Source organism: Podospora pseudoanserina, chromosome 1 (genome assembly GCF_035222485.1).
Source record: "Podospora pseudoanserina strain CBS 124.78 chromosome 1, whole genome shotgun sequence".
Taxonomy (NCBI): Eukaryota; Fungi; Ascomycota; class Sordariomycetes; order Sordariales; family Podosporaceae; genus Podospora; species Podospora pseudoanserina.
In genome coordinates this window covers 3,700,997-3,724,808 of record NC_085920.1, presented here as the reverse complement: position 1 = coordinate 3,724,808, position 23,812 = coordinate 3,700,997, and the positions used below count along the sequence as shown (strand labels likewise).

The window sequence follows — 23,812 nt, the reverse complement described above, 5'->3', positions numbered from 1 at the left end:
TGTGATAGTTACACCCTCTCAACACATATGTAATCAACCATGAAGGATAGGGCGTCAGATCCCCTGAAGGTCGATCCACTAAAAGCTATATCACTTTCTTCACCAACTAGAATTCGACATCAAACTGCGTCTTTCAAGCTACTTACGAAGCCTCAATGTTCCTCAAGTACGATACATGACAATTAAATATAGCGAAACCCCACACATAGGTTGATCGCCACTTAGTGAAAAGCCAAAAAACATACAAATGTCAGACATTCAACACGCATTTACGTTGAGGGCGGAAGCGTTCACCCCAAGCCGAGGTGTGTGAGAAGAGATGGATGTCTTCTAAATTAAAACAAGAGGACGCATGTCAAGATAGTAATCACGCTTGCACAGTAGTCTAGACACAGTTCAAAGTCTGCTCGCTCAGGAGACCTTGCCTTAGGACTTCCGAGTTGCACTTAGGATCTCAGTGAAACACAAGTATCATGTCCTTTCCTGCTGTCCCATTCATGCTCTTCTACAACCCAAGCCGCTTAGTGTCTTTACTTGTGGCCAGTGGCCCTTATTTTCAATAACCTGCCTGAACTAGCACATACGACCATACCCAGCTGAAAATACGGCATCCCGTCCGCTCTGCCCGAGTCAAGCAGCTGAAGGGCCGAATCAGTACTCAGGTGGGTGACCACTGGGGAATCCTTGGTGTTGTATGTTATTTTTTCTCATAACCGCTGCGTTGTTGGCTATCTTTTTTGACATGGTCTCAGTCTTTGAGGGGAAGATTGCCACGATGAAGCACTTCTCCTCGGATCTCGATGATCATCAGACTACCTGACCTTTCCTTGCGGGACAAAAGCTTGTTGGCATCAAGGCCGTGACTTTAGGTATTAGATTGCAGGAGCTTTGTGCACATGGGAGAGAGGTGATGGGAAACAGAACATGGTATTCAACAATTACCCTTCCGTATCCATAAACGACAAGTAAACCACCAAAACCCACCCAACCGACCCATCCATTCACCACATGTACCAACCCATCCTGACCAACCTGACACCCCAAATATACAACCATTCCAACCAAACCAAGAGCCTACCAAACTACCGTCATGAAAGGGAGCAGCACCCCGAAGTAACCCGTGGAGGCGCCTGCACCGCAAACGTCTCAGCAGGCTTGGGCTCAAACGCTACTGACCCTACAGACCCTACAGAAGAGTTGCTGATAGTGCTATTGTTGCTGTTCTTGCGGCTGTGACCTCGTTTTCGTGTTGTAGTCGGAGTGACAAACATCTCTCGTAGGAACTCGATGAGTGTGTCGACATCTTTGGTTGTGCTCATTGCTCCGAGGCTCGCTCGTACAACGCTGGAGTTGTTGTTAGTATCGTGGAAAGAAGGTGCAAAAGGGAGGGGGAGATGTACCCTGTCGGGAGATCATTGATTACACCTAAACCATGGGGACCTGTTGTGAAAAGTGTCAGCAAGTCCAACATGGCGAGAAGTTTCATAGTAGACTCACCACACCGATGCCCAGCCGATTTGGCCCTATTCAACTGCCACGGCTCATACTGCAACGCAGTAAAAATCCCACCAGGACAACAAATCCCTAGATCAATGTCAGCATCCTTCTTCCCCAAACGTCCCCTAGATAAAACTCACCACCACTCCTAACATAAATCCCCCTCTCGTTCGCCAACCCCTCCACCCGATCATAACTCACCACCCCCCCATCCTCCCCAAAAACATTAAACGCCACCGTCCCCCCCTGCCTCCTCGAATCCCCATACCCCGTTACCTCCTCACCCCCCCCCTCATAAACCCTCACCACCTCCCCCCATTCCCATGCCTCAAACCCCTCAACCCCTCATACAACCTTACCACCAACCCCGTCACATGCCTCGACACATTCTCCATATTCCCATACAAATCCCTCTGCACCTCAATCGCCTCCCCCAGCGCCAAAATACTATGAAACGGCAACGTCCCATCCTCCAACCCATCATGCAACCCGCCCTCCTCTGTCATCTCCGCCCCCTTGGAAATATGCCACACCGGTCCACCACCCAACGTCTTCACCATGGTAACCGTCCCTCCCCCAAAATACTTCCTCAACGTCAAGATATGCCCCGAGTCCTTCCTGACAATCAACCCCCCAAGATCCGGAAAGCCAAAAATCTTGTAAAAGCTCACACAAGTGAAATCCGGTGCTTGAGACGGGTCACCAAACACCCGCGTCATATCACATGTCATCGCCAGCGCGGCCGCATCTAGTAGCGTATACGTCCCCTGAATCTCCCTCAATCTCCTAACCCGCCCAGCCCACTCGAGCGGCAGTCTCCTCCCCGTCAAATTCGACTGGCCCGGCCAGGCGAACAAGCCCAGGCTGCTCACCCTGTCAATCGCCCTGTGGTAAGCCCCAGGGTGCTCAAGCCAGGCTTCCACATCCTGATCGTGCGCAAAGACGTGGTGCTCGCCGTTGCGGGTGAACTCCCTCACGCCAACAAGAGACGTATGAGCATCCCTGTGGTAGCCATACCAAAAAGAGCCGGAGCGCGTCTGCTCGGCCAGATCCCGGAACGAGTCCGCCACGAGCTTGATAGCGGCCGTGGCGTTGGCGGTGAAGACCAGGTCAAAGTGCTCCGGGTCTGCGCCGAGGAAGCGCAACGCCTTGAGGCGGATCTCGTCGACCATGTCTCCTGAAACTTTGGCCGGCTTGTTTTCTGAATGGGGGTTGCCGTAGAGATTGTTGAGCATTTTGTGGGAGAAGCGGGTCACCGTTGAGGCGGCGTAGATGGTTGTGCCCGAGTGGTCGAGGTAGGTTCCTGGTTTATGTTAGTTGGTCGTCTTGAGATGGCGAAGAATGAACAAGACGCTTCGTGGGAGCTCACCATTGTTCATGTGAGGGTACTCCTCCTGTCTGATAACCTCAACAGGCTTTTCATAGACATTCTGTGGCGCCTGGCTGTGCCCATGGAAGATGGCTGTGGTGGGTAGCTGTTAGTATAGACAGACCAGACATGGCCTACTAGAGTATCTCCTTACATGTGATAGACCCTAAAGACCGATGCTTCCAGGATTTTTCTCGTGTGACTGGTCTAGGTGTTGGTGTAGTGACTGGACTGGTGGCGTCCGCCGGCTTGATATGTCCGTTGAGGCTCGAACCCCTACGGTGCCTCCTCTCAGAAAAGCGCAAAAGAATACCAGGACGAGCCATAATGACGAAATTCACACTATGATGGTGAAAGAGAAGTTGGTTGGACGTGTGCCGACCTAGTGTGGGGGACGAGGACGAGATCAACCCTTTAAATATTTGTACACCCCCTGATAGTGCCATGTAAAGTTTCTCCGAGTTCATGTTGATCTCCCACCCGAAGATGCCCACCTCTGCCGGGGCGACACGACAGCCGAGACGATACACCATCCGATAGGTTCTCTCTTGAGCTTGACAGCGTGCGTAACAAGGAGAAGGCCAAACGCTCGCTATGGGTGGGTGTTCCCGGGTGAATCGGTGGCGGTGCCGGCGCACTTGGAGGGCAAGATGGTCATCACCGTTGGTCGTTGACCGGTCATCATCCCACCCTCCTACTCCGTCCAGGTGGGCAGGGGGTACTGGTAGGACCGGGGGAAATGGAGTGGAATCGGTGTGGGGGTCGACAGGCACTATTCTACACCAAGACCGGCGAAGAACCTGGGTGATAGCCAGTCGTAACAAGGGAGCAGTGGGATAGACCACCTCCGCATGTAGAATACTACTGAGTCTTTTTCTAGGCGGTTGTTTCTTCGATATTGCTCCATTCACGGCAATTCTGGAGCACTCCAGTCACCTAGATTCACTGGAAATAGCTGGACACCAGACCGAGGGAACATCTAGATGTCTCAAAGGATCGCCGATGGGACAGGATAGAAGGGTTGCAGAATATTGACAGGAGGTCCCCGAGCGGCTGTGTTCCAACGTGCAACATCCTGTCAGCGGATCTTGCATAATTGTCTCTCTTTGCTGAAGAAACGTGAACACGGGGATACGGCGCGAGTCCCAGCAGAGGGGTTGACATCATGTCTCGTTAGACCCTGTCCTTCCAACGTATGCAGTTGGCTGCGGGTGCTTCATGGCTCGCCACGTTATCAGCGCATGTGGTAAGCTGGGGAGCGTGGTTGGAACGGATTTTGATCATGATGCTGCGGCGAACAACCCACAGATGGCGATCCAAGGTCTTTTGCGTAGTCGGTAGTTCGTCTCTGATTCCAATATACAACAGTCCAGAGTGCTGAACACCCTCACGGCGCAGCCCCTCGCTGAACACCCTCGGGACGTGAATGTACAATCCTGATGCTTGGCCACAGATCATATCCCTCCCGTTTGGCGGGCATTGAGAGCGTTGCGATGTCTCAGCTGAACCATCACGGTGACGGTAGAGGTGACTAAAGCAACTAAGCCGGCTGCGGGACCACAAGAGCGGATTGGCTGGCCTGATCTGCAAAGGGATTGCTCGGAAACCGGACGACGACCCCAGGATATGTATCCAGTCAATATCACAGGGAGTTGTAGTAAGAGTCATCCTGATCTTGCGAGACCATTGGTCATCGAGTGTAAGCGCTTCTTCGAGTATTACCTGCAGGGTACGAGTTCGCCCTAACCAACTGTGACTGAGGGACAACGGCAGTTTGGAGAGCGACCGGATTCACCTCGATTCTTGCCATCAGTTGACCGCTTTGAGAAGAAGGCAGGGTTCCAACTGCACCCGGGGACGTGACGGTCGCCGATATGAGATCAAAAGGGCAACATGGGTTGATGTTGCAGGAGGCCTTTTCTCCTTTCGGAAGAGGAGGGTGGTGTTGAGGGTTGCAGTTGGCAGCTGGATTCCAAGATGACAGAACGCCACGACTAGTCGTTTGCGGTAGATCTCCTCATTGGGCTGCGTGTACGTATGCGTGTCGCTCGTCGTGGGGTCTATCTGTTGAGGATGTTAGCTCCAATCTACGATATCATACACTAGTCTGCAGCCCCACCATCCAGGAGATCGCAGCTGCCGGCAGGATCGCCAGACCAGCCAAGATGCTTTTTGTCCGCACCGGTGGTAACCTAGCGTGAACCGTGACCTGACCGAAAGGGCATTGATGGTGTAGATCGACAGCTAGGTTCCATTGACTTCTGAAGATATCTCTCCTGGGAAACTCGGCAGTCATCGGTAAGCAAGGCTCGGTCTCTACATACTTGAGGATGACAGACCAGGCGCCTGGAAAGCACCCTGGCAAAGATTACGAGAGTCCCGACGATAAGGTTTCTCTCGGCCAAATACAGGGTGTGGTCATGACTCCACCTCGACTCCTAACTATCTATCTTGATCAAGTCAGTTCCAATGGCTCACTAGTACTGTACTGTAGTTGTGTACTTAGCTACTGACCGACAACTCTCTGATCAAGACTGTCGTTTGTCAAAGGCTCCTTGGCCGGCCAATCCTCGGAGCTAATCACCCCAGCCTCTTCCCGGGGTATTATTGCTGAGCATGGCCACTACCACAGCGTCGGATACCATCATGATGATTGCGACAGGAGCAAAAGAAAGAAGATGTCCATCATGAGTCGCCAGCAACGCTGGTAGTCCAGATCCGAGGAGGGTTTTCACAAGGAAAAAACAGCTGAGACTGAGACATTGATCAGCACTGCATTCGATGTAACACCAACGGCAGCCAACCACACCCTGGAACCTCGATCCCTCCTCCCTCCCACTCACCTCGAGCTCTTCACTGGATGCCTCTTCATCGATCCCAATATCAGGAGAATTAATGCGCTCCCGCGGCAGGTTGCACAGCTGCTATGGCTTTCCGTGCCTGAACATCACCGCTGCCAGTCGACATCTCAATTGATGAGGTTGTAACCATGCTACACCGGGAACCCAGGTCGACAACCCCACAGCGGGTTTCTTCAGCATGAACCCGCAGCGGGTAGCCCCACTAAAAATATGATCGCCGCCAGGAACCCCCGGAAAGAACTGCCGGCTTCCCCAAAAAAGTTAGCAACACCCCCAAACCTCCCCAGCGTTCAGCCTGCCAGGGCTCGCTTGCATATCATCAAGTTTTTGGAGGTCTGCGAGCACCTTGAAGGCCACCACTAGCATAGCTGGGGTAGCAAACCGAGAATCCAGTCAACAAATCCTCTAGCCATCACCCGCTTCATCAGTCGATCAGGCGATCAGGCAAGGTACCTGCCTCTCATCGTCAAGCTCACATGGAGCCGAGGAGACACCAAGGCTTCCGGTCCGATGTGCCACAGCCTCACGATCCGATACGGGTTCCTTGCCGGCTCAGGAAATGTCGGATACTGCCGCCGCCGCGGTCGAAGCGCAGTTGACGCGGGGCCAGTTCCGCTCAAGGGATGGCCACTGGAACCAATGAGCATCTCAAGGTCCAGTCTCGCAACAATGAGGCTTCTGTTTTCTTTTTTTTCATGATGAATTATTGCCTCACTATCGGATGTGGAACAGTATCACTCTTGGAACAATTTTGCGCACCACGTGTAGGTAGAGCAAGCCGAGCAGCTTCGGAGCCATCATGAAATTTGGTATCACTGTCAAGACAAGTGCTAATGAAAAGTTTCAGTGCTTTCCAACATACATCTTGAAGGATGTTTCTTTAATATTTCCTTTCCCTGACATAGCTCACCCAAGATGATATCCTGACCCACAACTAACCCACTTACACAGATCGAAACCTCACCTCACCCAGGACTCAGCAAAAACACCATCGGTCGTTCAGAAGCAAGTGCCTCGGTATAGATCATGCTTTGACACGAAATTTCTCTTCACTCTCCACTCATGTTGACAAAAGCTACCTTTTCACATCTCACTCTCGCTTCACAGCTCTCACCTCTTAACCCCAACTTCCTTCCAACAGCAACTCCAATCACCCCCCCAGATCGCTCAACGGTCACAACCCCTGCATCACCCATTATTGAGCTCTTAAAGAGAAGTACCCGGCGTCCCGAGCAGTTATCTATGGTAGATCTATACGCTTACTAGCAGCACTGCCCTCGTCCCTGTTTTCTTTTCGACTACTGGACTTCCATTCTTTCACATCAACACCAGCACCCCATCCGTGAGTTCCCCTCCCAAATAATGAAACCCGCCTCTTATTTAAAAAGGAGAGAACCTCGACAAAGCCCCTTATTGATCTTATTAGTGCTCCCCTGCCTACCTATTTACTTACCTTTCCTACAATATAATGTAATAAAATGCTTTTAGGGAAAATTAATAAGCGTTTAATTTATCTTTAATGGCCTTCGAACTATCTTTTAAAGCCCTTAAACTATCTTTTAAGCCCCTTTAAGTATCTTTCAAGGCCTCTTAACCATCTTTCCAGGCCTCTTAAGTACCTTATATCGTCTTTTCACTATCTTTAGTCTATTAAATACCTTTCAACCCTCAATAATTACGCTTCCAAATATAGTTAAATCTTATATTAAAGGGGGGGATGTTGGCAAGATAGTTAAGGGGCTCCGTGCATGTTCTCTCTTACAAAGTGCGAAGAAAAAAGATCAACCCATACCGCCATGCACTATCGTCATCCTAGACATTAGGAGACTGCTCGTCTGCAAATCTACACACCATATTCCTTCGAATCCCTCCTCTCTGAAGCAACTAGATAGCTTGGTTATTACCTAGGTAATTTAGGTAGCTAGGTGAGAAACATGTCCCTGTACTCCCCGGCAGTACCAACGCATTGCCTCGATGACCGAAGAGAGCAGAGAGACGCTGCTCAAGTCCCAACACACTCCCCATCATACTCATAGCACATTACTTTTCTAGCATTATCTGCTCTCGATATTCCAGACATTGAAAACAAACCTTCTCCCCACAGCAACTGACCTCCTTTGACCTCTGGCAAAAGACGAAATCACAATCATCATGACCACCACCATGCAGCAACAACACACCACGACACTCTTATTACGGTCCGAAATGACCATAACAATGACACATTATCACCGTCACTTGGATTTCAGTTGCCAATTCCAGTTTCAACATAATTTTCAAGGCACTACTCGATCGAGAGCCCCTCTGAGTTGCAATCACCACCATTACCAAGTCACAGCCCCCCTCTTTCCCATCAACATATCAAGACCATTGCATTCAGCTATAAACATTACCCTATCATAATCCTTCATTCCCTCCCAAATTAACCATGCCCAAAGCAACACAATAAACTTAGCTTTCATCTACCAAAGAATCTCAAGCAAGAAAAAAAAAAACCAATTTAATACGCCCCCCAACGCCTCAATCCTCCCACCCTCCATCATCTTAACCCCCCTTACAACATAAACATAACCACCGCCCCCACAACCAACGCCCCAACCGCACTCCCCCTCAACCCAGCAGCTCCACTCAAAGGAGGCGACGTGGTCGTCTCCGTCCCAGCCCCCGCATCACTCGTGGTGCTCGGCCCCCCTCCGGTAGTAGTGCTCACACCCCCCGTAGGCAAAATAGTATAACTCCCATTACCCGTCACCGTCGGCAGCACCGTCACACTGCTGCTCACCCCCCCTTCCACCTTCTCAAAGTTGGCACAGCTAATCCTGGTCTTGTTAGGATAATGAAACACGATGCTCCTGTTCCCAAAGAAACTTCCCAACCCCTCAAGCGTCGACGAGTACAAGTCCGTATACGTCGTCTCCCACGTCCCATCCTCCTCAGGTCTGATCTCCCCAAACTTGCCGCTCAAATCCCCAACCTGGCACGTCTGCGGAGCAAACGGGTTGCAAGACGTGTTTTCCCCACGGATAAACGGATCCAAGTGGGCGAGCGTGACGGTGCAGTTCCCGTCGGCGGGGACAGGGGCGACGTGGAGGTGGTAGGCTACATCATAAGTGTTAACAACGATGCCATATGGGGCGGGGGGGTAACGAAAAAGAAAAGACATACGGAACGGCCCGCCCTCCTTGGGCAGGTTGGAGAGCTTGTATGTATACACCACTCCCTCCCCCGACTCAGCAGCCACAGCAGTGATCTCCCCCTCGATATTCCCCCCATCCGGATACGCCGGCTTGAACCACGCCTCCGCCGGCAGGACGGCTTTGTACACGACCCCGACGGGGTTGTTGCTTACGATGGTGGCATCGCCGAGTTTCTACACGATACCAGTCAGTGATGTTATTCGAGGTCAATTGGTTCGGAATACGGAGAACATACGCCTGTCTCAGGCTCGACCGACTGGGCTGTCACGCCGGCAGCGAGGAGGACAAGGGAGAGGTTGTTCGAGACACGCATTGTTGTGGTGTGTTGTAGGTGTTGTAGGAAAGGTAACCGAGGGTGGTGTGTTACGCAGGGGGGGCGGAACAGAAGGCTACTTTATACCCTTTCTCCAAGGGGAGCACGAGGAATGATAAAAGGTCTGGTAGCTAGCCAAGCAAGGGTAATGTCGGACGAACAAGCAAGACTCTCGTCACACACACACACACAAGGTCGAGCGTGCGTGCTTGTTTTATTAATAAGGCGGGAAATTGGGAAAAACCAAAGAATATGACGCAAGTTCTTTGTGTATATTGGGAACACCCAAGCTCTTGATGAGACGGAACGAAAAGAAAAACGGAAACACAAGAGCAAGTCGGTAAACGGGAAAGAGCAAAAGAAGAGGAAGAGCAAGGGCAAGCGGGCAATGTGATTTATATTTATCAATGGCGACAAGAGCAGCAGCAGCAGTCAGCAGCTACAAAGGCAAAGTCACACCTACCTGCATCTTGGGGAAATGAACAGGGGAGGAGGCTCGGAGAGGCGTGGTTGACAACCACCCGGCCCCCATTGGTACAACCTCGAGAGAAAAAAGAGAGACATGGATACCGGCCTACAGAAAAACACAACCGGCGGCGGAGGAGGCGGAGACAGGTGGCCCAGGCTGAAGGGTCCGACTGGTGAAGACAAAAGCACAAGAAATGCAGGCAAGCGCGATGGTAACGACCCTAGTCCCACACCTTCCCATCATGTAAGTGGTTGTCGTTCCTCTCAAAATATGTTTGATAGCCACCTCAGCACCCAAGAAAAAAAGCGGCCGCAGTCATGGGCTTGCCTTCCCTGTCTTGTAACTGTAAATAAACTCTTTGCATTTCATATCAAGTCCGAATGTGAAGAATGTTCATTGCCTGGTGGTGGTGGTGAGGTGTTGGGTGCTGCGGCCCATCCTCCCGCATGGCTCAGGTCGTCTGCGGCCTGCATGCGAACCTCCGTGATAGGCCCTCCCTCCCATTGTGTTTCCCTCTCTGTTTGTTTCTACTTTCCAGCCACGCGGGTGCGTCTAACCCCTGGAAATCTGCCTTCTTTTGTTTTTTCGTTTTCCTTACCCTTCGGAATTAGGGATCTGATCGACTGGTGATCTCAGCCTCCAAGACTGAGGGATGAACAGTCGGACTTGTGTCATTACTTGACTATAGCGCGGGCTTTCTTCTTGATTGGGCACCCAATATCACCGAGTTTGTCACCGTCTCTCCTCGACTGGCCAACACCCCCCCCCCCAGCCGTCCCATCCCCAAAAGCCTAGTCAAGAAAAGTCCAAGTCAAGCCAAGGAAAACGTGCAGCGGCAATCACTGGATGCCCAAGGGAGAGATCGCAGATCGTATCCCAGTTCCAAAAAGGGAGTAGGTGGGGCAACTGCACGGCGCTGCACCAATAGCAACCCTTCAACCGTGCAGCAAACGGTCTGGCAGGCGGCTACCCGTTTCTTGGCAGCCATCGCCAACGTGTTTCAACCTACTGGTCACCTTCCAAAGAAAACATCTTGGTATCTTAATAGCACAATTGATTCCTCATTGCGGAACTAGATTCCAAAGGCCAAATAATACCATGACCACCACTCTTGGTCTAACTCTTGGTACCGACCCTCGTCTAAACAATCATGCAGTCACGGAACAGCATCAAAAAAGGGTAGTCGTTGTCATTACGGAAAAGTTCAACGAACGGCTAATTCCACATCTGGTTATATTTTCGCCGCTCTCCGGGGTCCAGGGGATGGTTAGCCAACAAATCACACGAGTCTGGCTGGTCCATCTATACCCAATCTATCCAACACAATAGACCCCTCTTGGCTAAGAGGTGACGACATATTTGGCGGACGCACATCTCCGGCCCTTGTGTAATCCTGCTAGCCATAGCCAAGCAGTGACTAATACCAGGCCCATGACAGATATCAGAAGGCCTCTCAACTTTCTATCCAGCATGGTTTATGTGTTAGTATGTAGAGTCATCTCTCTTCGTCCACCAGATAATTAGGCACTCCATGTGAAATCAAGGCTTTAGAGGGTGGAAGACACCTCTACCGAATGTCTCTTGAAGGCCGATAATTTCACATTAAAGACCCGCCAACTATCTATAAAAGGGTATCAAGTGGACGTAAGGTCTAATCACTATCTTCCGCCCTTATTCCCAAGAACAAGGCCTCAAAAGATTACATCAACATATCCTCACATCTGAAAACCCCTTCGACTATCTTCACAGGCCAATTGGCTATCCTCACAGATATCCTAACCATCTCAAAAACCTCCTAACCATCTTCTTACCAAAACCTTTTCACCATCCTTTACAGCGTCCTCGATAATAACATCCCCCCTATCCCGCCTCAGAATCTCCTTCATCAACGCATAGAGGCTCTTGTCTTCCCGGCCCCGCAACAATCTCTGTTCTTCGTCTTCAAAAAAACACCACTTGTTGCAGCTCATTTAGCGCTGGGGCAAGCGAAGCATGGCGTGGCCCGATTTGCTCGTTGACCTTTCTCGTAAACCTCTCCTCCAAGGCCACAAGTCCAAGCTTGACGTTTGCCACCCAGCTCGCGCTCTCGTAGTGCCACCACTTGTAGAGATCCCGGAGATCGTGGCTTAAATCTTCGCCCATTCCTCCGTGATGGATGCGAATCCAGAACAACACCCAAAAGAATGACTCAAGGTCGTGCATGAACCAGTGCTGCTTACCCTCGAGTGCCCCGTTGGCCATAAAAGTCGGTATGCCAACCATTCGCTCGGAGCCTTGAAGATGTTCCTCCTTGACGGCGTGATCCAAGTCGATCAAAAACCCGCGATCATCTTCCTTGCTCACCTTGAGATTACCCAGAGATATAGGTTGGATGACCAGGAAATGGCCCACCCACGGATATGGACCACCACCCCCACACCAGCCACACAACCTTGATGAGATTACCCCTGAATGCTAACACTGCCCACAACAAGACCAATATTGGGTCAATTTCTATGGAAGTTATACCAAAATGTAGCTCAATCACTGTCAGAGTCAGACATTTCATCTGCTTCCCTCTTACGCCGGGTTTGAACCCGATAACGTGTGCTACGCCGCACAGGCTCGGCTGGCTCCGGCTGCTCCACATCCTCCTTAGGCACCACTTCTTCCTCCACCACCCTCCCTTCAATACGAGCCTCTTCCAGGTCACAAAGCCTTACAAACTTGGAATTCGAATCTTCTCTATTCAACTTGCGCCTTTTCTTTGCGTCCTGGGCTTTGTGGGCGTTTTGTTGGTGCCTTGCCGCATCAGCTTTGTGGGTGGATACCTCAGATCTCAGTGTGAGTATAGTACTGGTGAGAGTCCTTGCCGCAAGCCGTTTTCCGGCCGGTGTATGGTTCTTGAGTAGGTCCTTGACCTTCTTGGCCACCTGGGAATCCCCCACGGAATGGAAAGTAGGTGTTTTTGAAGAGAGATCCAACGGCACCACAGGGACTACCACCTGGCTTGAAGAGAGCGGTTTGCGCCTGCGTATGGGCCATAATCCTGTCCCACGCCAGCCGCCGACAATATTCTCTTTCCTGAAGCCCTGCTTGCGGGCAAGGTCATACAGCCGGACCAAGTCGACCTTGCCGTTAGGCGTACAGTTGGTGAGGGCGTCGTTTACAGCCAGAAGCCTCTTATACGCCTTCTTCACACTAAAAAAGCAGCCAATATCAAGGGGTTGAAGGACGTGAGAGCAGTGGGGGGGCAGGAAAAGAAGGTAAATATTGCTCCTGTAGCACCGGATCATGAAGTCGTCAGTGGTATGTGAGCCATGGCCATCGCAAATAAGAAGACGTGGTTCTGATGGATCCTCAGGTTCAGTCCTTGGTATAAAGACCTCTTCAAGCCATCCAACGGCCAGGTCGTTACTGGTCCAACCGTTCGATGATACGGCCACATACCAGTCCTTATCGAATTGGTACTTGAACCATTGCTTTTGAAGGTCTTGGCCTTTGAAGATTACCCCGGGGGGGAGGACTCTCCCATCCTGGGAGATACATTCCAGCATAGTAGTCCAGGTCCTTTTTCCATTCTGTTTGACGTATACAGACTTTTTATCCCTCATTAAAGACCCCACAACCAAGCCGTTCTCTCCCTGACCTTCCATTATTCCTACTTCATCATGGTTATACCTGTTCTTAGGCTTGATCCAGTCAACGGTAGAATATAGGTCAAGGAACTTATTAATATTCTCCGGGGTAGCTTCGTTAACTCTAGCGTAGTCAATCTTCTTTCCCACCTTCGTTTTGATACTGGGATGACGGCCAATAAAGCGGGTTACCCAGTGCTTCCCAATAGAGTAGATATCGGCTTGTTCAGCCAGTATACTGGCCGTCAGAGCTCTTACGTTGGCGTGGGTGGGAGCGTAGCCAAGGCTTTCCTGACGAAGGATCCATTGAACGATGAGGTCTTCCTGGCCCTGAGTAAGCCGCTGTTGATTTTCATGGGCCTGTTTGCAAACCTGGATTCCTAAGATGCGGTGCCTCAGTGTAGAACGTGGAACCCCGTGCTTGTCGGACGCTTGGCGCTGGCTTATACCAGCAAGAATGTCTTGTTCGGCATTTGCGAGATCTTCCTCGGTATATTTGGCCATTAATGGGTACCTGGAGCAAAAAGAAGAAAAAGAAATGGTCCATTTTTGACCTCTGGGGGTGGAATATAAAGTTGGAGGGGCTTTCGGAGGTCCAGGGTTGTTGAGGGTTTAATGTGGAAAATGGCACTGGTAAGTTCAAGCCAATGTGGGCCACCTCTGTGGGTGGGCCATTTCCTGGTCATCCAACCTATCTCGGTGAAGGATGCCGGCTTTCTTCCGCAACTGTTTGTGCCCTTCAATACAGTCGGCCAGGGCGGTACATGCCAGCTTTGAAGATGCTTCGTATTCGATAGAAATCCCATACTTGGAAAGGATGAGGCGCCGGGGTACCCGATTTGGTGGTAGCCATGCATTCCGCCCGAAGTTCAACCCCTTCCGGACATTGTTTTTGACATCATCATCTGTATGACGGTTAGCAAAACACAGGGCGTCGAAGTTGCGATGATCATACTTGAGGTTTGTTTGTCGAGTTTATTGAGGTTGGTGAGAGAGTGTACATCCTACGGAAGCCATCAAGGCTGTTTCCGATGGGGTTCTCTCGAACAATCCTCAATTGTTCTTCATCATCATTGTGGATGGTATGCTCGTGATATAAAGTGGATGGAGACAAAAACAGAAGAGGAGTAGGTTTGCTTGTTTGTTTTCTATTTTTAGCATTCGATTCCGTGAGCACTTAGAAGTGCGTTCGACTCCGTCGTCACGCGTTCAATCCCTTGATACACACGTTGTGCTCGATTGGAAAACGCGCAGGCACCTGGTCAGGCACCCAAAACTCTCTCCTACTCGCGGGCCAAGGTCCCCCCAACTGTCTTGGATCACGCAAAGCAGATACGCAAGGTGTGATAGCCATCAAGTTCCACCTTTTAGAGGGTCTTAGGTATTTATTAAAAAAGCGTCCCGGCAGGTGGTTCTCTGGGAAGCCCCAAAGGATGGCTTGGAGTCTCACAGATCTATCAACTATCAGTGACGGCCTCTCTTCAAAGGACTCTTGGATTTTGCTCTATCAGCTTGTTTTTCTCCGCACTGTACACAATCTCTAGCTTCTGGAATAACAAAGATACGCTTGTTGGATTTTGTTCATGACTTTAGCCAGCATCCCCCTTTAGACCATACACAAGGTATGTATTTCCGCTTAAACACCACCTCCCGACGTCAATCACCTCCACAAGACCCTTACTCCCCCTCTTTAGTAAAACCCCCACACTTAAAATTTAGAGTCGAATTACTCTGCTGACTGCTCTCTGTTCCCAGAGTATTCAGTATCTACTCGCATAACGCTGCACATCCCCAACCTTTGGAGACAACGAGTAAGAACCTTGCCCTGCCACACCAGATTGGGCAAGTGAATGGAACGAAGGGAAACAAGCCGCTCTGGCCCTCCCACGCTCGCCTCTCCTTCACTCACATCTTTCTCACTCACATCTCCCTCACTCACCCCCCAACACCCCCTCCATTAACCTCCCCCTTCCCCTTCCCATCTCTCACCTCCCAACTCTCCAAATTCCTCACCAACCCCCCTCCTCAACCCTGCACTTCTCCCGATCAACCTCCCACTCCACCAACGAAATCCAATTCTCCAACGCAGGCATCGCACGCCTCAACTCCCTCCCACTTGACATAATCCTCATGCTGCCCCGTCCCAGTCAAATAAGACAAACAACAATTCAACCCCAATCTCGTCTCCGCCGACAAAGCCCAACCCTCCTTCAGTCTTTCCAAACTCATCTCCTTCACCTGCCTGCAAAGGGCCTTGTATTCCGACAACAGCCCCACCGCCCGGCACATGTCCTGGCGAAACATCTTCTCCGTCCTCTAATCGTTGACGTGATTCACCGGAGGAGGACTAGACGAACCTCTGGAATCTGGGGATGGTGGCCTTGGCTTGGGCCCGGCTGAGTCGGACAAGCTTGAGGTGGTGGAAGACATGGCTCCTACGCGTTAGGGGATAATGAAAGTACGCGTAAAGCAGTGGCGGTTTTGGATTTGGCCCGGTGTCAGCCTCGTTGTCTTTTTGTGTTTTTGTGTGTCTTTGGTACTGATATATCTCTGGTTTGACAGTACAAGGTTTAGCTTTCCGTTAGGCGTGGACTATTCATCAGCTCTCTTTTGCTCGCCTGGGGTCACAAGCACAGCAACCCAACGGTGGCTTGAGTTTCCGGGGATTGGCTGATGGCGGATCAGGTTAAGTGGTGCTGGTGAAGCGTATGGCTTGTTCAGGCTAACAGTTGTGTGTGTGTGTGTGTGTGTGTGAAATGCTGCTGTAACGAATGTGGATGAAATGGATGTGGACGGTACCGTAGTTAAAAGCTGTGGTTGAACGGTCTGGCAATGGGTTGCAGGAGGAAGATTTGAGCTTGTGGTCTGGCATCTACATGACGTTCATCTCTGGCCAGGTGCACCTTCCTCGTGCCTTTGAACTGCAAGAACGAGGACAGGCAGCCGCACAATTCTAGTTTCACGTGTGATTCTGGTAGGCAGTGACTGCCAGAAGGAAGGTGCCAACCTTTGTTTGGTTAAAAAGGAAAGTCTTGTCGAGTAGATGAGTTGTCAGCATTCTAAGCATCAAAGGGGCAGCACTCGAGATACCGCCGAGGAGTATTCATCATCCTTAAAAGACACAGCTGTATGCTTTCAAAGGCACACCAACCACATGTTCTCGAGACACACTAACCACTGTACACAGATTCTATTGTTTTTCAAATATTTGTACAAATCCACCACCCCCCTTCCTCCCCTATTTTTCTCTACCAGGGCTCGACATGATATCATCAGCCCCATCCATCATATTATACACAACAAATTCCTCCAACCCCCCCCTCCCTCTTCTCCCATCCCCAGGGGCAGGTTTCCCCCCATCCCATCCATCTATATCTTCGTTCCCCCCGGAAAAGCCAACCTATCCACCACATTCCAATTCACAAAATCCCACCACCTCTCCGCATATACCTCCTTCCCACTCTTCTGATTCTCCGCCACCCCCGCTTGCCCCCTTGACCTTATCCAACACACTCTTCGGCGACCCCCCAAACCCATACTCAAACAACCACGCATGCTCCCACGTGTTCAAGCACAGCACCGGCTCCAGAAGCACCCCCCCGGGCGCAAAATCATCCTTCTTATACGCGCTCGCGTTCCACCCCGCACCCCGAGCGCTATTCTCCAAATACTGCTTCCCCGCCTGAATCCCCCTCTCGCTCGACTCCCCAACATCCGTAGCAGTGTTCAAGCTCTGCTTCCGCCAGTGTGCGGCCGGGTAAGGCGAGCCAGACAAGTATGTCGTCAAAACCCGGAACTGGTGCGGGTCTTTGGGCCTGTCGCTCCGCACGAGCCAGACAAACCCGGGACCAAACATGGAAGTGGCCGTGTTGACCATCAGCTCCTTGAGCGCGTCGAGCGAGCCAAACGACTTGACGAGAGCGTCCTTCAGCTGAGCTGGCATGTCCTCGGCTTTTGTCTCGGTAGGGGACAGGCACTTGAAGAAGAAGTGGTTGTTGTGCGCCGCCGAGGCATAATTAAAAGTAGCTGCTTGGGCCGGGTCGCGGGCCGTGGCGAGGACGACGTCTTTGAGGAGGAGGCTGTCGTTGTTGGTTTCTATTCCCACCACCAAAATCAGCTATAGTCCTTCCCCCACATGGGGCAGTTAGAAGAAAACGTACCAGCACAGAGACGGTTCAAGTTGGACAACACATGGGTCTGGTAGTAATCCCAGGCGGTCGTGAAAGCCATAGGGGACAGGAACCCGTCGATTGACCTGTATTTCTGCCCATCTTCGGATTCCTTCTCTGGGATGTTCTCCAGCACGGGAACGGTGTGGTATGATGACCTGTAGGCGAGGGGCAGGAGCTGGCCAGCGGTTGACGACCGGGAGGCGGGGAGGGCAAAGGGCGAGGAGGCCCGCGGTATCCTTAACCTTGGACGCAGCATGGTGAATGTGTGTGTGTGTGGTGTGTGGAGGGAGGTTGTCGGATTGTCGTTCGTCCCTTGTCGCTATCGCCAATGGGCCAACGCTTGTCAATCGAGCCTCACAACTCAACTTGGGAACTTTTTTCTGAATTGCCCGCCCGGCACGGAGCGGCTTTTGCCTGATTGGCTAGGCAGCTTTGCAGGGTTTAAGCTTTATGAGTAACTGACCCTAACCCTTGGTTGCATGGGGTGGGTTTCTCAGTTGTGTTGTCGGGGACTTTGATGAGGCAGATCTCTTCTTCAATGAAGAGAGGATTTCGTTTTCTCATGTGTGATGAATGTCTTTGGGAAGTTCAACTCGAGCATGCATACCTTCTCTTCCCTTGGAGGTTGTAAGTCAAGGCAGTCAGAGCACCCTAACCAGCCCTGGTCGAGCCAAGCGTTTGAAGAACCAACAACACACTCACACCAACTCTCTCTTTAGCTCGTCTTTGAAAGTGTTTCATTCCCAAAACTATTTCTGATATCTTCGTAAATGAACCATAATGCCCATAACTCTGACAACACATTTACCCATCGAAGCCCACAAACCCTCAAAGACCAAATTAGTCAACAAGGAAAATGCCTTGATGCAACTCAACCAAACCAACCCCCCCTCATCCAAGGGGATGAACGATTCATGAAAACGGAACTCCCCTACCACCAAAACCCATTCTCTAAACACCAATGCCAGACATGAAAAAATCCCACGCAGAAAAAAATATGCCAAAAAACTCCATCAGTCATATATGTACAAGTCCCTGGTGAGCAACTTCAGATATCATCCTCCACCATGCTCAACACATCCATCTCAGTCTTGACCATCCGTTCGAATTCGGCGCTGTCAATCCCCGCCGACCGTGAAAGTAGAAACAAACTCCTGATACTCCTGGAGATGTGCTGCTTAACACCAAACTCACTCTGCTCGCGACGCTCTGCGCTCTCTTCCAGTTTGGCAACTGTCAATGACCCGTTGGAGCTGGCGCTGGAGGCAGGACGAGGATGAAGGAGGTTTGCCGTCCTCTCTTCATCCTCCTGCGACCGGGTTGAGCGGACAGAAGGTGATTTTGGTGGCTCCAATGTCCACGATCCGGTCATTTCGTTGAGTCCACCGCAGTCACGGGAGCCAGCCGGTCTGTTTATGCCCAGTGGTGGGGGCGCCTCGACTTGCTCAACCTCCTCGTCGGGATCATGTGGGTCCATGGCGGGCTGGACATCATCGTACTGGGCGTAATATGCGTCTTCAGCCGATTGCGTACGCTGGATTTCCGGTTGCTCAGGACGCATGGATTGCGGAGCGGGGGATTGCTTCATGGCTGGGGTTCTGGCGGGTGTTGCGTCATAGCGAGCCCAGTAGTCATCGTCATCGTCCTCTTCTTCTTGAGCGGTAGTGTTCATAGCTACCGCCACTCCCCGGATACCGTTGGTGCTGGGCTGCCTGTTTCCTCCCGCCTTGGTCGCCTGGAATGCCGCCTCAGCTTCCGAGACGCTCTGGAAGCCGCCAAACTCGGTCAGTGGTGAGTGGCTGCTGGCTGTGCCAACTTCGCCAGTTCGCCATCCGTTGGGTCCCCCCTCACCATCGGCATCGTTTATGCAGTACACCAGCCGAACAAACAGATCAAAATCTTTGAGAACGACAAGTGCCTGCAGAGTCTCCTCGTCTAGCCTCTTATATCTGATCTCCACATTGTAGTCCCAGTCCAGCTCGATCTCGCCGGATACTGGGTGCGGTTCCAAACTGCCGCTCTGCGCAATGCTGGTCAACTTGGACACCTTGGCGGTATCATATGTCAACAGTCTGATCCATGGTTCTTGGCTGGCTTCTGACATGAGCTTCACCCGCTGTCTGAGGATTGGGGACAGGAGTGGGAGGACGGTGCTGGGTGGCTGAGTTGAGACGGAGGCGCCCGGGAGAGCCGAGAGGAGGGGTGTTACAAGTCTGCCAAAGTCTGGCGGCGAGATTTGTTGTGAAGTCATCCTGATGCGTAATTGATGTGGTTGTTTGTTGGATGAGGTGAAGTGTTAAGGGGGGGTAGGTAGGTGGATAGTAGCGGATCTGAGTGGGACTGAGCTGATATTGTATAAAAAAGCAAGAAGATGGAAGAACCAGGTCGTCTATATGAAGGCTCCAGGGGCCGTGCCAGAATGTCTCATACGCAGGGCAGGTGTAAAACAAGATCACATGCCGCTAACTCGTCATGCAGATGAATGTTTGGGTGGTGGATGAGCAACACGGCGAGACGAGAGATGCAGAGAGACGCAGAGAGATGCAGAGAGGACAGACTCTCCTGTGGCTAGCGATAGCGCAGGAGGGGGACGACGTCTTGATATCTGGGTGAAATCGGCCGAAGTTGCCGTGGCCTGTAGGTTTCACGACGAGGAGGAACCTCAACATGAGGGTCCGGAACCCCACTCGAACCTCACACGGGAACGGAGGAACGGCGTGTTAAGGCGTGCATCTCGACTCTGATGTAACAAAGCCCTTCCGTGTGGCCGCTGACCCGCTGAGAGTTCAGGGCATTTCAGCCAAGTTGAGGTGGGTCCCGCCGCTAAGCTGCGATTCGGGCGGATGGAACCAATCAGAGCTCGACTTATTGCACCCCGTGCTGCAATGACGGCGGAGCCCAGTGGTCGCGGGGAAGGTGCCTGCCTGTGAGAGAGAGCTGCCGACACTGCCCCGGCTCGCGGTGAAAAGGCTGCCGACGCTTGAGCGAGGTGGATTCGGGATGTCGGATGCAGATAAGACGCCTCTTTCTGCTCCATGCAATGCATCTGTTCTCAGATCCCCATGGATCTTTGCTCTTCTTCTGAATATCTCGTCAATCGCTGCGCTCGTCAGTCGGTCGTTGTCCATCCGCGTGTGTTCACACTGCAGATCGGGGTGATACACAATATGGCTTTGGACTCGTGGTTTAGGTGGTCAAGAGATCTAGGCGGCGGCTTGTTCCGTGCGCTCCCTCAACCAGCAGAAAAAAAAAGTTATAGCCCCCTGTCAACTGACAGCAATGTCGTCACTGCTTTTGATATCTTCAGATTTGAGGTCCAAAAATACACAACACCACCATCAATCGCGATAAGCCGCGCCCCTGGCGTATGAGGACATGAGATTCATGTAGCTGCATTTCCAAGCATACACGCAACTTACCGAGCTGTCTTCAGTGCATTTTTTCCATTTTTGAACACGCAATCGCTCTGGAAGGCTCTAGCAACGCATCTTGCTTTTTTGCCCAAAGCTACAACTGCAGCTTGATCGAGCTTCCCATTACCTTCCTTGAAGATCACCCACAGACACCGGACGGACCAAAATAAAGAGGCGCAAAAAGCTTGTTGTCCTAGTGCGTGCGCCTGCATATCAACCATCCCTGCGTCGTCATCCTCTCTTTGGCTCGTCATATCTTTAACGACGACACCTTCGTCACCCCCCACTGAATGAATGTCAGCCAAACCAGGCGACCGCCTCAAAGATGAAGGCACCCGCCTCCAAGTCACCGCCGCCGGCGCCACAGCCGGTGTAGTCTCTCGGTATGCTCCTCACCTCCTCCACCCCCTTTTCTATACCCCAACCCACCCTAACCCCATGTCTCTGAATAGCTTCGTCATAGCCCCCCTAGATGTAGTCAAAATCCGCCTCCAACTCCAAACCCACTCCCTCTCCGACCCCCTCTCCACCCGCAACCTCCACGGCTCCCCTATCTACAAAGGCACCCTCCCCACCCTCCTCTCCATATTTCGGTCTGAAGGCCTCACCGGCCTCTGGAAAGGAAACCTCCCCGCCGAACTCCTGTACCTCTGCTACTTCGCCGTCCAGTTCACCACCTACCGCCAAACCACTCTCCTCCTCCACTCCACCCTCGGCGAGTCTACCCTCCCCCCATCAGCAGAATCCTTCATCTCCGGCGCGGCAGCCGGAGCAACAGGCACAACAGCCACTTACCCCCTCGACCTCCTACGAACCCGCTTCGCCGCCCAGGGCAATGACAAAATCTACAAGGGCTTCCTCCCCGCCATCAGACAGATCCATCACCAGGAGGGGTACAAAGGTTTCTTCCGGGGGTTAGCCCCCGCCCTGGGACAGATCATCCCCTTTATGGGGACGTTCTTCGCCGTGTACGAGACCCTCCGTCCCAAATTGTCAAAGCTGGAGCTTCCCTTCAGTTCAGGCGGGGCATTGGCAGGGACGATAGCTTCTGTTACTGCCAAAACAGGGACGTTTCCGTTGGATTTGGTGAGAAAGAGAATACAGGTGCAGGGCCCGACGAGGGGGGGGTATGTGCATAAGAATATACCAGAGTATACCCACGGGACATTTGGTACGATGAGGGAGATTGTAGCGCGGGAGGGGGTGAGGGGGTTGTATAGGGGGTTGACGGTGAGCTTGGTCAAGGCTGCGCCGGCGAGCGCGGTGACCATGTGGACTTATGAGCGGGCGTTGAGGTTTTATGGGAGTTTTGGAACAGGGGGGAATAACGTCAAGGGGATTTGAAGGTTTGGGTAGCAAAAATGGGTATATACAAGGATACAGCACTGTAGAAACGGGATATTAGTTAGATGAGAATTGTACATAATAGACCACACCACTTACATGAACATACCGCAAATAAGAGTTGAGAGTCAATTTCTCACAATTCAAAAGAGAAACAGTATAATTCTACCCCCCAAGCCTTTTCTGACTTTTAAAAAATGGCAAGCTTTCTACGTATTGATACAAGAGGGATAATTCCGCTACCGCCTCTGCTACCCCTTCTCCCAGGCTAGGTACACATATCACTTTTTCCCAACCCCCCTTTTTGTCTACCTCACAACACACAACCATCCCCCTTTTCATTTATTTCCCCTTCCTAACCCACCCCTCCAACCCCTCCCTAACCTCCCTAACCCCCTCCTCAATCTTCCTCTGCGCCAGCTCGGCATGCACCTTTGCCATGTAAACACCCTTCTCCACCCCCTCCCTAACCTGCAGATGCGCCTCCGCCACCGCAGGTACCTTCTTCTCGTAATACCACAGCAGCTCCGAGACATTTGTCATCGTGACGGGGAGGACGGTCCAAGCGGCGGTGATGCCCAACGCCAGGGGTGTCGCCGTGCGGAGGAGGACGTTTCTGTTGCGGGCGACAATGCTGCCTGCCATTCCGGCTACGAGGACATAGATGGCTCCGGGCATGAGCTTTTCTCCTGAGGCACGGTCGGGGGCGAGGCCGGAGATGGTGGAAGTAAAAGATTGCTCGAGGTCGAAGGCGCGGGAGAGGGAGGAGTTGACTGCGTCTTCGAGGATGCAGGAGTGGTGGTAGAGGTAGAGGCGGGCGGAGCGGATTCGCTGGGCGAGGAGGTCGGTGGGGGTTTCTTTTTTGATGACGGCTGGTTCGGAGGTGGTGGGGAGGGTGATGAGGGAGGTGGAGGGTGTTGTTGGCTCGGTTGCTGCTGGCTTGGGGGGAGCGGGGAGGGTTTTGGAGGTGGGGAGGAGGTCGTCGAGGTCGTCGTCGTAGATGGGTTTTCTGGGCTGGGGCGTGTGTTAGTGGGGTGATGGTATGGTTTGGTAGAGAGGTGCTTGACGTACAAACTGACGACCGTTGGGGGCTTCGGCATGGGCGAGGGAGGGAGAGAAGGCGATGCTGCCGACGAGGACGGCGGCCGTCAATGGCGCGGCTCGCTGGAGAGGAGAGACATGTTAGCGATTTGTAGATAGATGTATATATGACGCTAGGTGCAAGGCGGGATGGATAGGTAGCTGCATCCGGGACAAAGACTTACCCGTTGAAACAGCAGTCTGGTGGCCATGGTCTCGACCCAATTGGATTTTCCCTTGCGACGAAGAGGAAGAGGAAAAAGGAGGGCTGGTAAAAGATCGTGGCCCGGGGAGCAGGCGTCGTCTGTGGTCGAGAGCTTCAAAGTTCAAAACGACCGGGATTTGGGAACCTGGAAGTTGCAATGCTGGCTGGGATCAGATGCGGGTGCGGCTATTTCCGGGATCTCGGTACGGTGGTATTCGTTCGTCACTGTCTCAGAACCCTTTTGGCCCTACAAAGAGTGGCCTTGGCATTGTCAA

The 23,812-nt window shown here is 52.0% G+C and overlaps 8 protein-coding genes across 8 annotated transcripts; 2 read left to right on the top strand and 6 right to left on the bottom strand.

Moving 5' to 3' along the window:
* Positions 1–313, top strand: QC764_110650 (uncharacterized protein; the record flags this gene model as incomplete). The annotated part of the gene is made up of 2 exons (XM_062942331.1): positions 1–166; positions 255–313. The coding sequence occupies exons 1-2, from the start codon at positions 40–42 to the stop codon at positions 311–313; spliced, it is 186 nt and encodes a 61-aa protein (XP_062805270.1). The 5' UTR covers positions 1–39.
* Positions 314–771: 458 nt separating this feature from the next.
* On the bottom strand, positions 772–3,399 carry QC764_110640 (uncharacterized protein; the record flags this gene model as incomplete). The annotated part of the gene is made up of 6 exons (XM_062942330.1): positions 772–1,344; positions 1,401–1,440; positions 1,498–1,584; positions 1,638–2,800; positions 2,867–2,959; positions 3,021–3,399. 3 exons carry the CDS (start codon positions 3,397–3,399, stop codon positions 1,800–1,802), a joined length of 1,473 nt encoding a protein of 490 aa, XP_062805269.1. The 3' UTR covers positions 772–1,344; positions 1,401–1,440; positions 1,498–1,584; positions 1,638–1,799.
* A 1,276-nt stretch (positions 3,400–4,675) lies between these two features.
* QC764_0012650 (uncharacterized protein) lies at positions 4,676–5,583 on the bottom strand (the record flags this gene model as incomplete). The annotated part of the gene is made up of 2 exons (XM_062939910.1): positions 4,986–5,583; positions 4,676–4,930 (listed from the first exon to the last, which is right to left on the bottom strand). Exons 1-2 carry the CDS (start codon positions 5,160–5,162, stop codon positions 4,676–4,678), a joined length of 432 nt encoding a protein of 143 aa, XP_062805268.1. The 5' UTR covers positions 5,163–5,583.
* A 2,405-nt stretch (positions 5,584–7,988) lies between these two features.
* QC764_110630 (uncharacterized protein) lies at positions 7,989–9,602 on the bottom strand. Its single transcript, XM_062942329.1, has 3 exons — positions 9,160–9,602; positions 8,893–9,097; positions 7,989–8,826 (listed from the first exon to the last, which is right to left on the bottom strand). The coding sequence occupies exons 1-3, from the start codon at positions 9,235–9,237 to the stop codon at positions 8,282–8,284; spliced, it is 828 nt and encodes a 275-aa protein (XP_062805267.1). The 5' UTR covers positions 9,238–9,602; the 3' UTR covers positions 7,989–8,281.
* Positions 9,603–16,678: 7,076 nt separating this feature from the next.
* QC764_110620 (uncharacterized protein) lies at positions 16,679–18,051 on the bottom strand. The gene is made up of 2 exons (XM_062942328.1): positions 17,484–18,051; positions 16,679–17,418 (listed from the first exon to the last, which is right to left on the bottom strand). The coding sequence occupies exons 1-2, from the start codon at positions 17,749–17,751 to the stop codon at positions 16,724–16,726; spliced, it is 963 nt and encodes a 320-aa protein (XP_062805266.1). The 5' UTR covers positions 17,752–18,051; the 3' UTR covers positions 16,679–16,723.
* A 492-nt stretch (positions 18,052–18,543) lies between these two features.
* QC764_110610 (uncharacterized protein) lies at positions 18,544–19,746 on the bottom strand (the record flags this gene model as incomplete). The annotated part of the gene is made up of 1 exon (XM_062942327.1): positions 18,544–19,746. The coding sequence occupies one exon, from the start codon at positions 19,744–19,746 to the stop codon at positions 18,544–18,546; it is 1,203 nt and encodes a 400-aa protein (XP_062805265.1).
* Positions 19,747–20,091: 345 nt separating this feature from the next.
* TPC1 (mitochondrial thiamine pyrophosphate transporter) lies at positions 20,092–22,581 on the top strand. Its single transcript, XM_062942326.1, has 2 exons — positions 20,092–21,291; positions 21,361–22,581. The coding sequence occupies exons 1-2, from the start codon at positions 21,203–21,205 to the stop codon at positions 22,250–22,252; spliced, it is 981 nt and encodes a 326-aa protein (XP_062805264.1). The 5' UTR covers positions 20,092–21,202; the 3' UTR covers positions 22,253–22,581.
* On the bottom strand, positions 22,421–23,784 carry QC764_110590 (uncharacterized protein). Its single transcript, XM_062942325.1, has 3 exons — positions 23,518–23,784; positions 23,324–23,416; positions 22,421–23,266 (listed from the first exon to the last, which is right to left on the bottom strand). The coding sequence occupies exons 1-3, from the start codon at positions 23,542–23,544 to the stop codon at positions 22,595–22,597; spliced, it is 792 nt and encodes a 263-aa protein (XP_062805263.1). The 5' UTR covers positions 23,545–23,784; the 3' UTR covers positions 22,421–22,594.
* Positions 23,785–23,812: the final 28 nt, after the last annotated feature.

Bases quoted from the DNA above. Each gene is read 5' to 3' on its own strand.
- QC764_110590 (XM_062942325.1), bottom strand. From the start codon at position 23,544: ATGGCCACCAGACTGCTGTTTCAACGG. The intron at 23,417-23,517 runs GTAAGTCTTTGT...TCTCCTCTCCAG, and splicing joins CCAGACTGCTGTTTCAACGG to CGAGCCGCGCCATTGACGGC. The intron at 23,267-23,323 runs GTACGTCAAGCA...CACACGCCCCAG, and splicing joins CCCCCAACGGTCGTCAGTTT to CCCAGAAAACCCATCTACGA.
- QC764_110630 (XM_062942329.1), bottom strand. From the start codon at position 9,237: ATGCGTGTCTCGAACAACCTCTCCCTTGTCCTCCTCGCTGCCGGCGTG. The intron at 9,098-9,159 runs GTATGTTCTCCG...GGTATCGTGTAG, and splicing joins CGGTCGAGCCTGAGACAGGC to AAACTCGGCGATGCCACCAT. The intron at 8,827-8,892 runs GTATGTCTTTTC...CTTATGATGTAG, and splicing joins CAAGGAGGGCGGGCCGTTCC to CCTACCACCTCCACGTCGCC.
- TPC1 (XM_062942326.1), top strand. From the start codon at position 21,203: ATGTCAGCCAAACCAGGCGACCGCCTCAAAGATGAAGGCACCCGCCTC. The intron at 21,292-21,360 runs GTATGCTCCTCA...GTCTCTGAATAG, and splicing joins ACAGCCGGTGTAGTCTCTCG to CTTCGTCATAGCCCCCCTAG.
- QC764_110620 (XM_062942328.1), bottom strand. From the start codon at position 17,751: ATGCTGCGTCCAAGGTTAAGGATACCGCGGGCCTCCTCGCCCTTTGCC. The intron at 17,419-17,483 runs GTACGTTTTCTT...TGGTGGGAATAG, and splicing joins CTTGAACCGTCTCTGTGCTG to AAACCAACAACGACAGCCTC.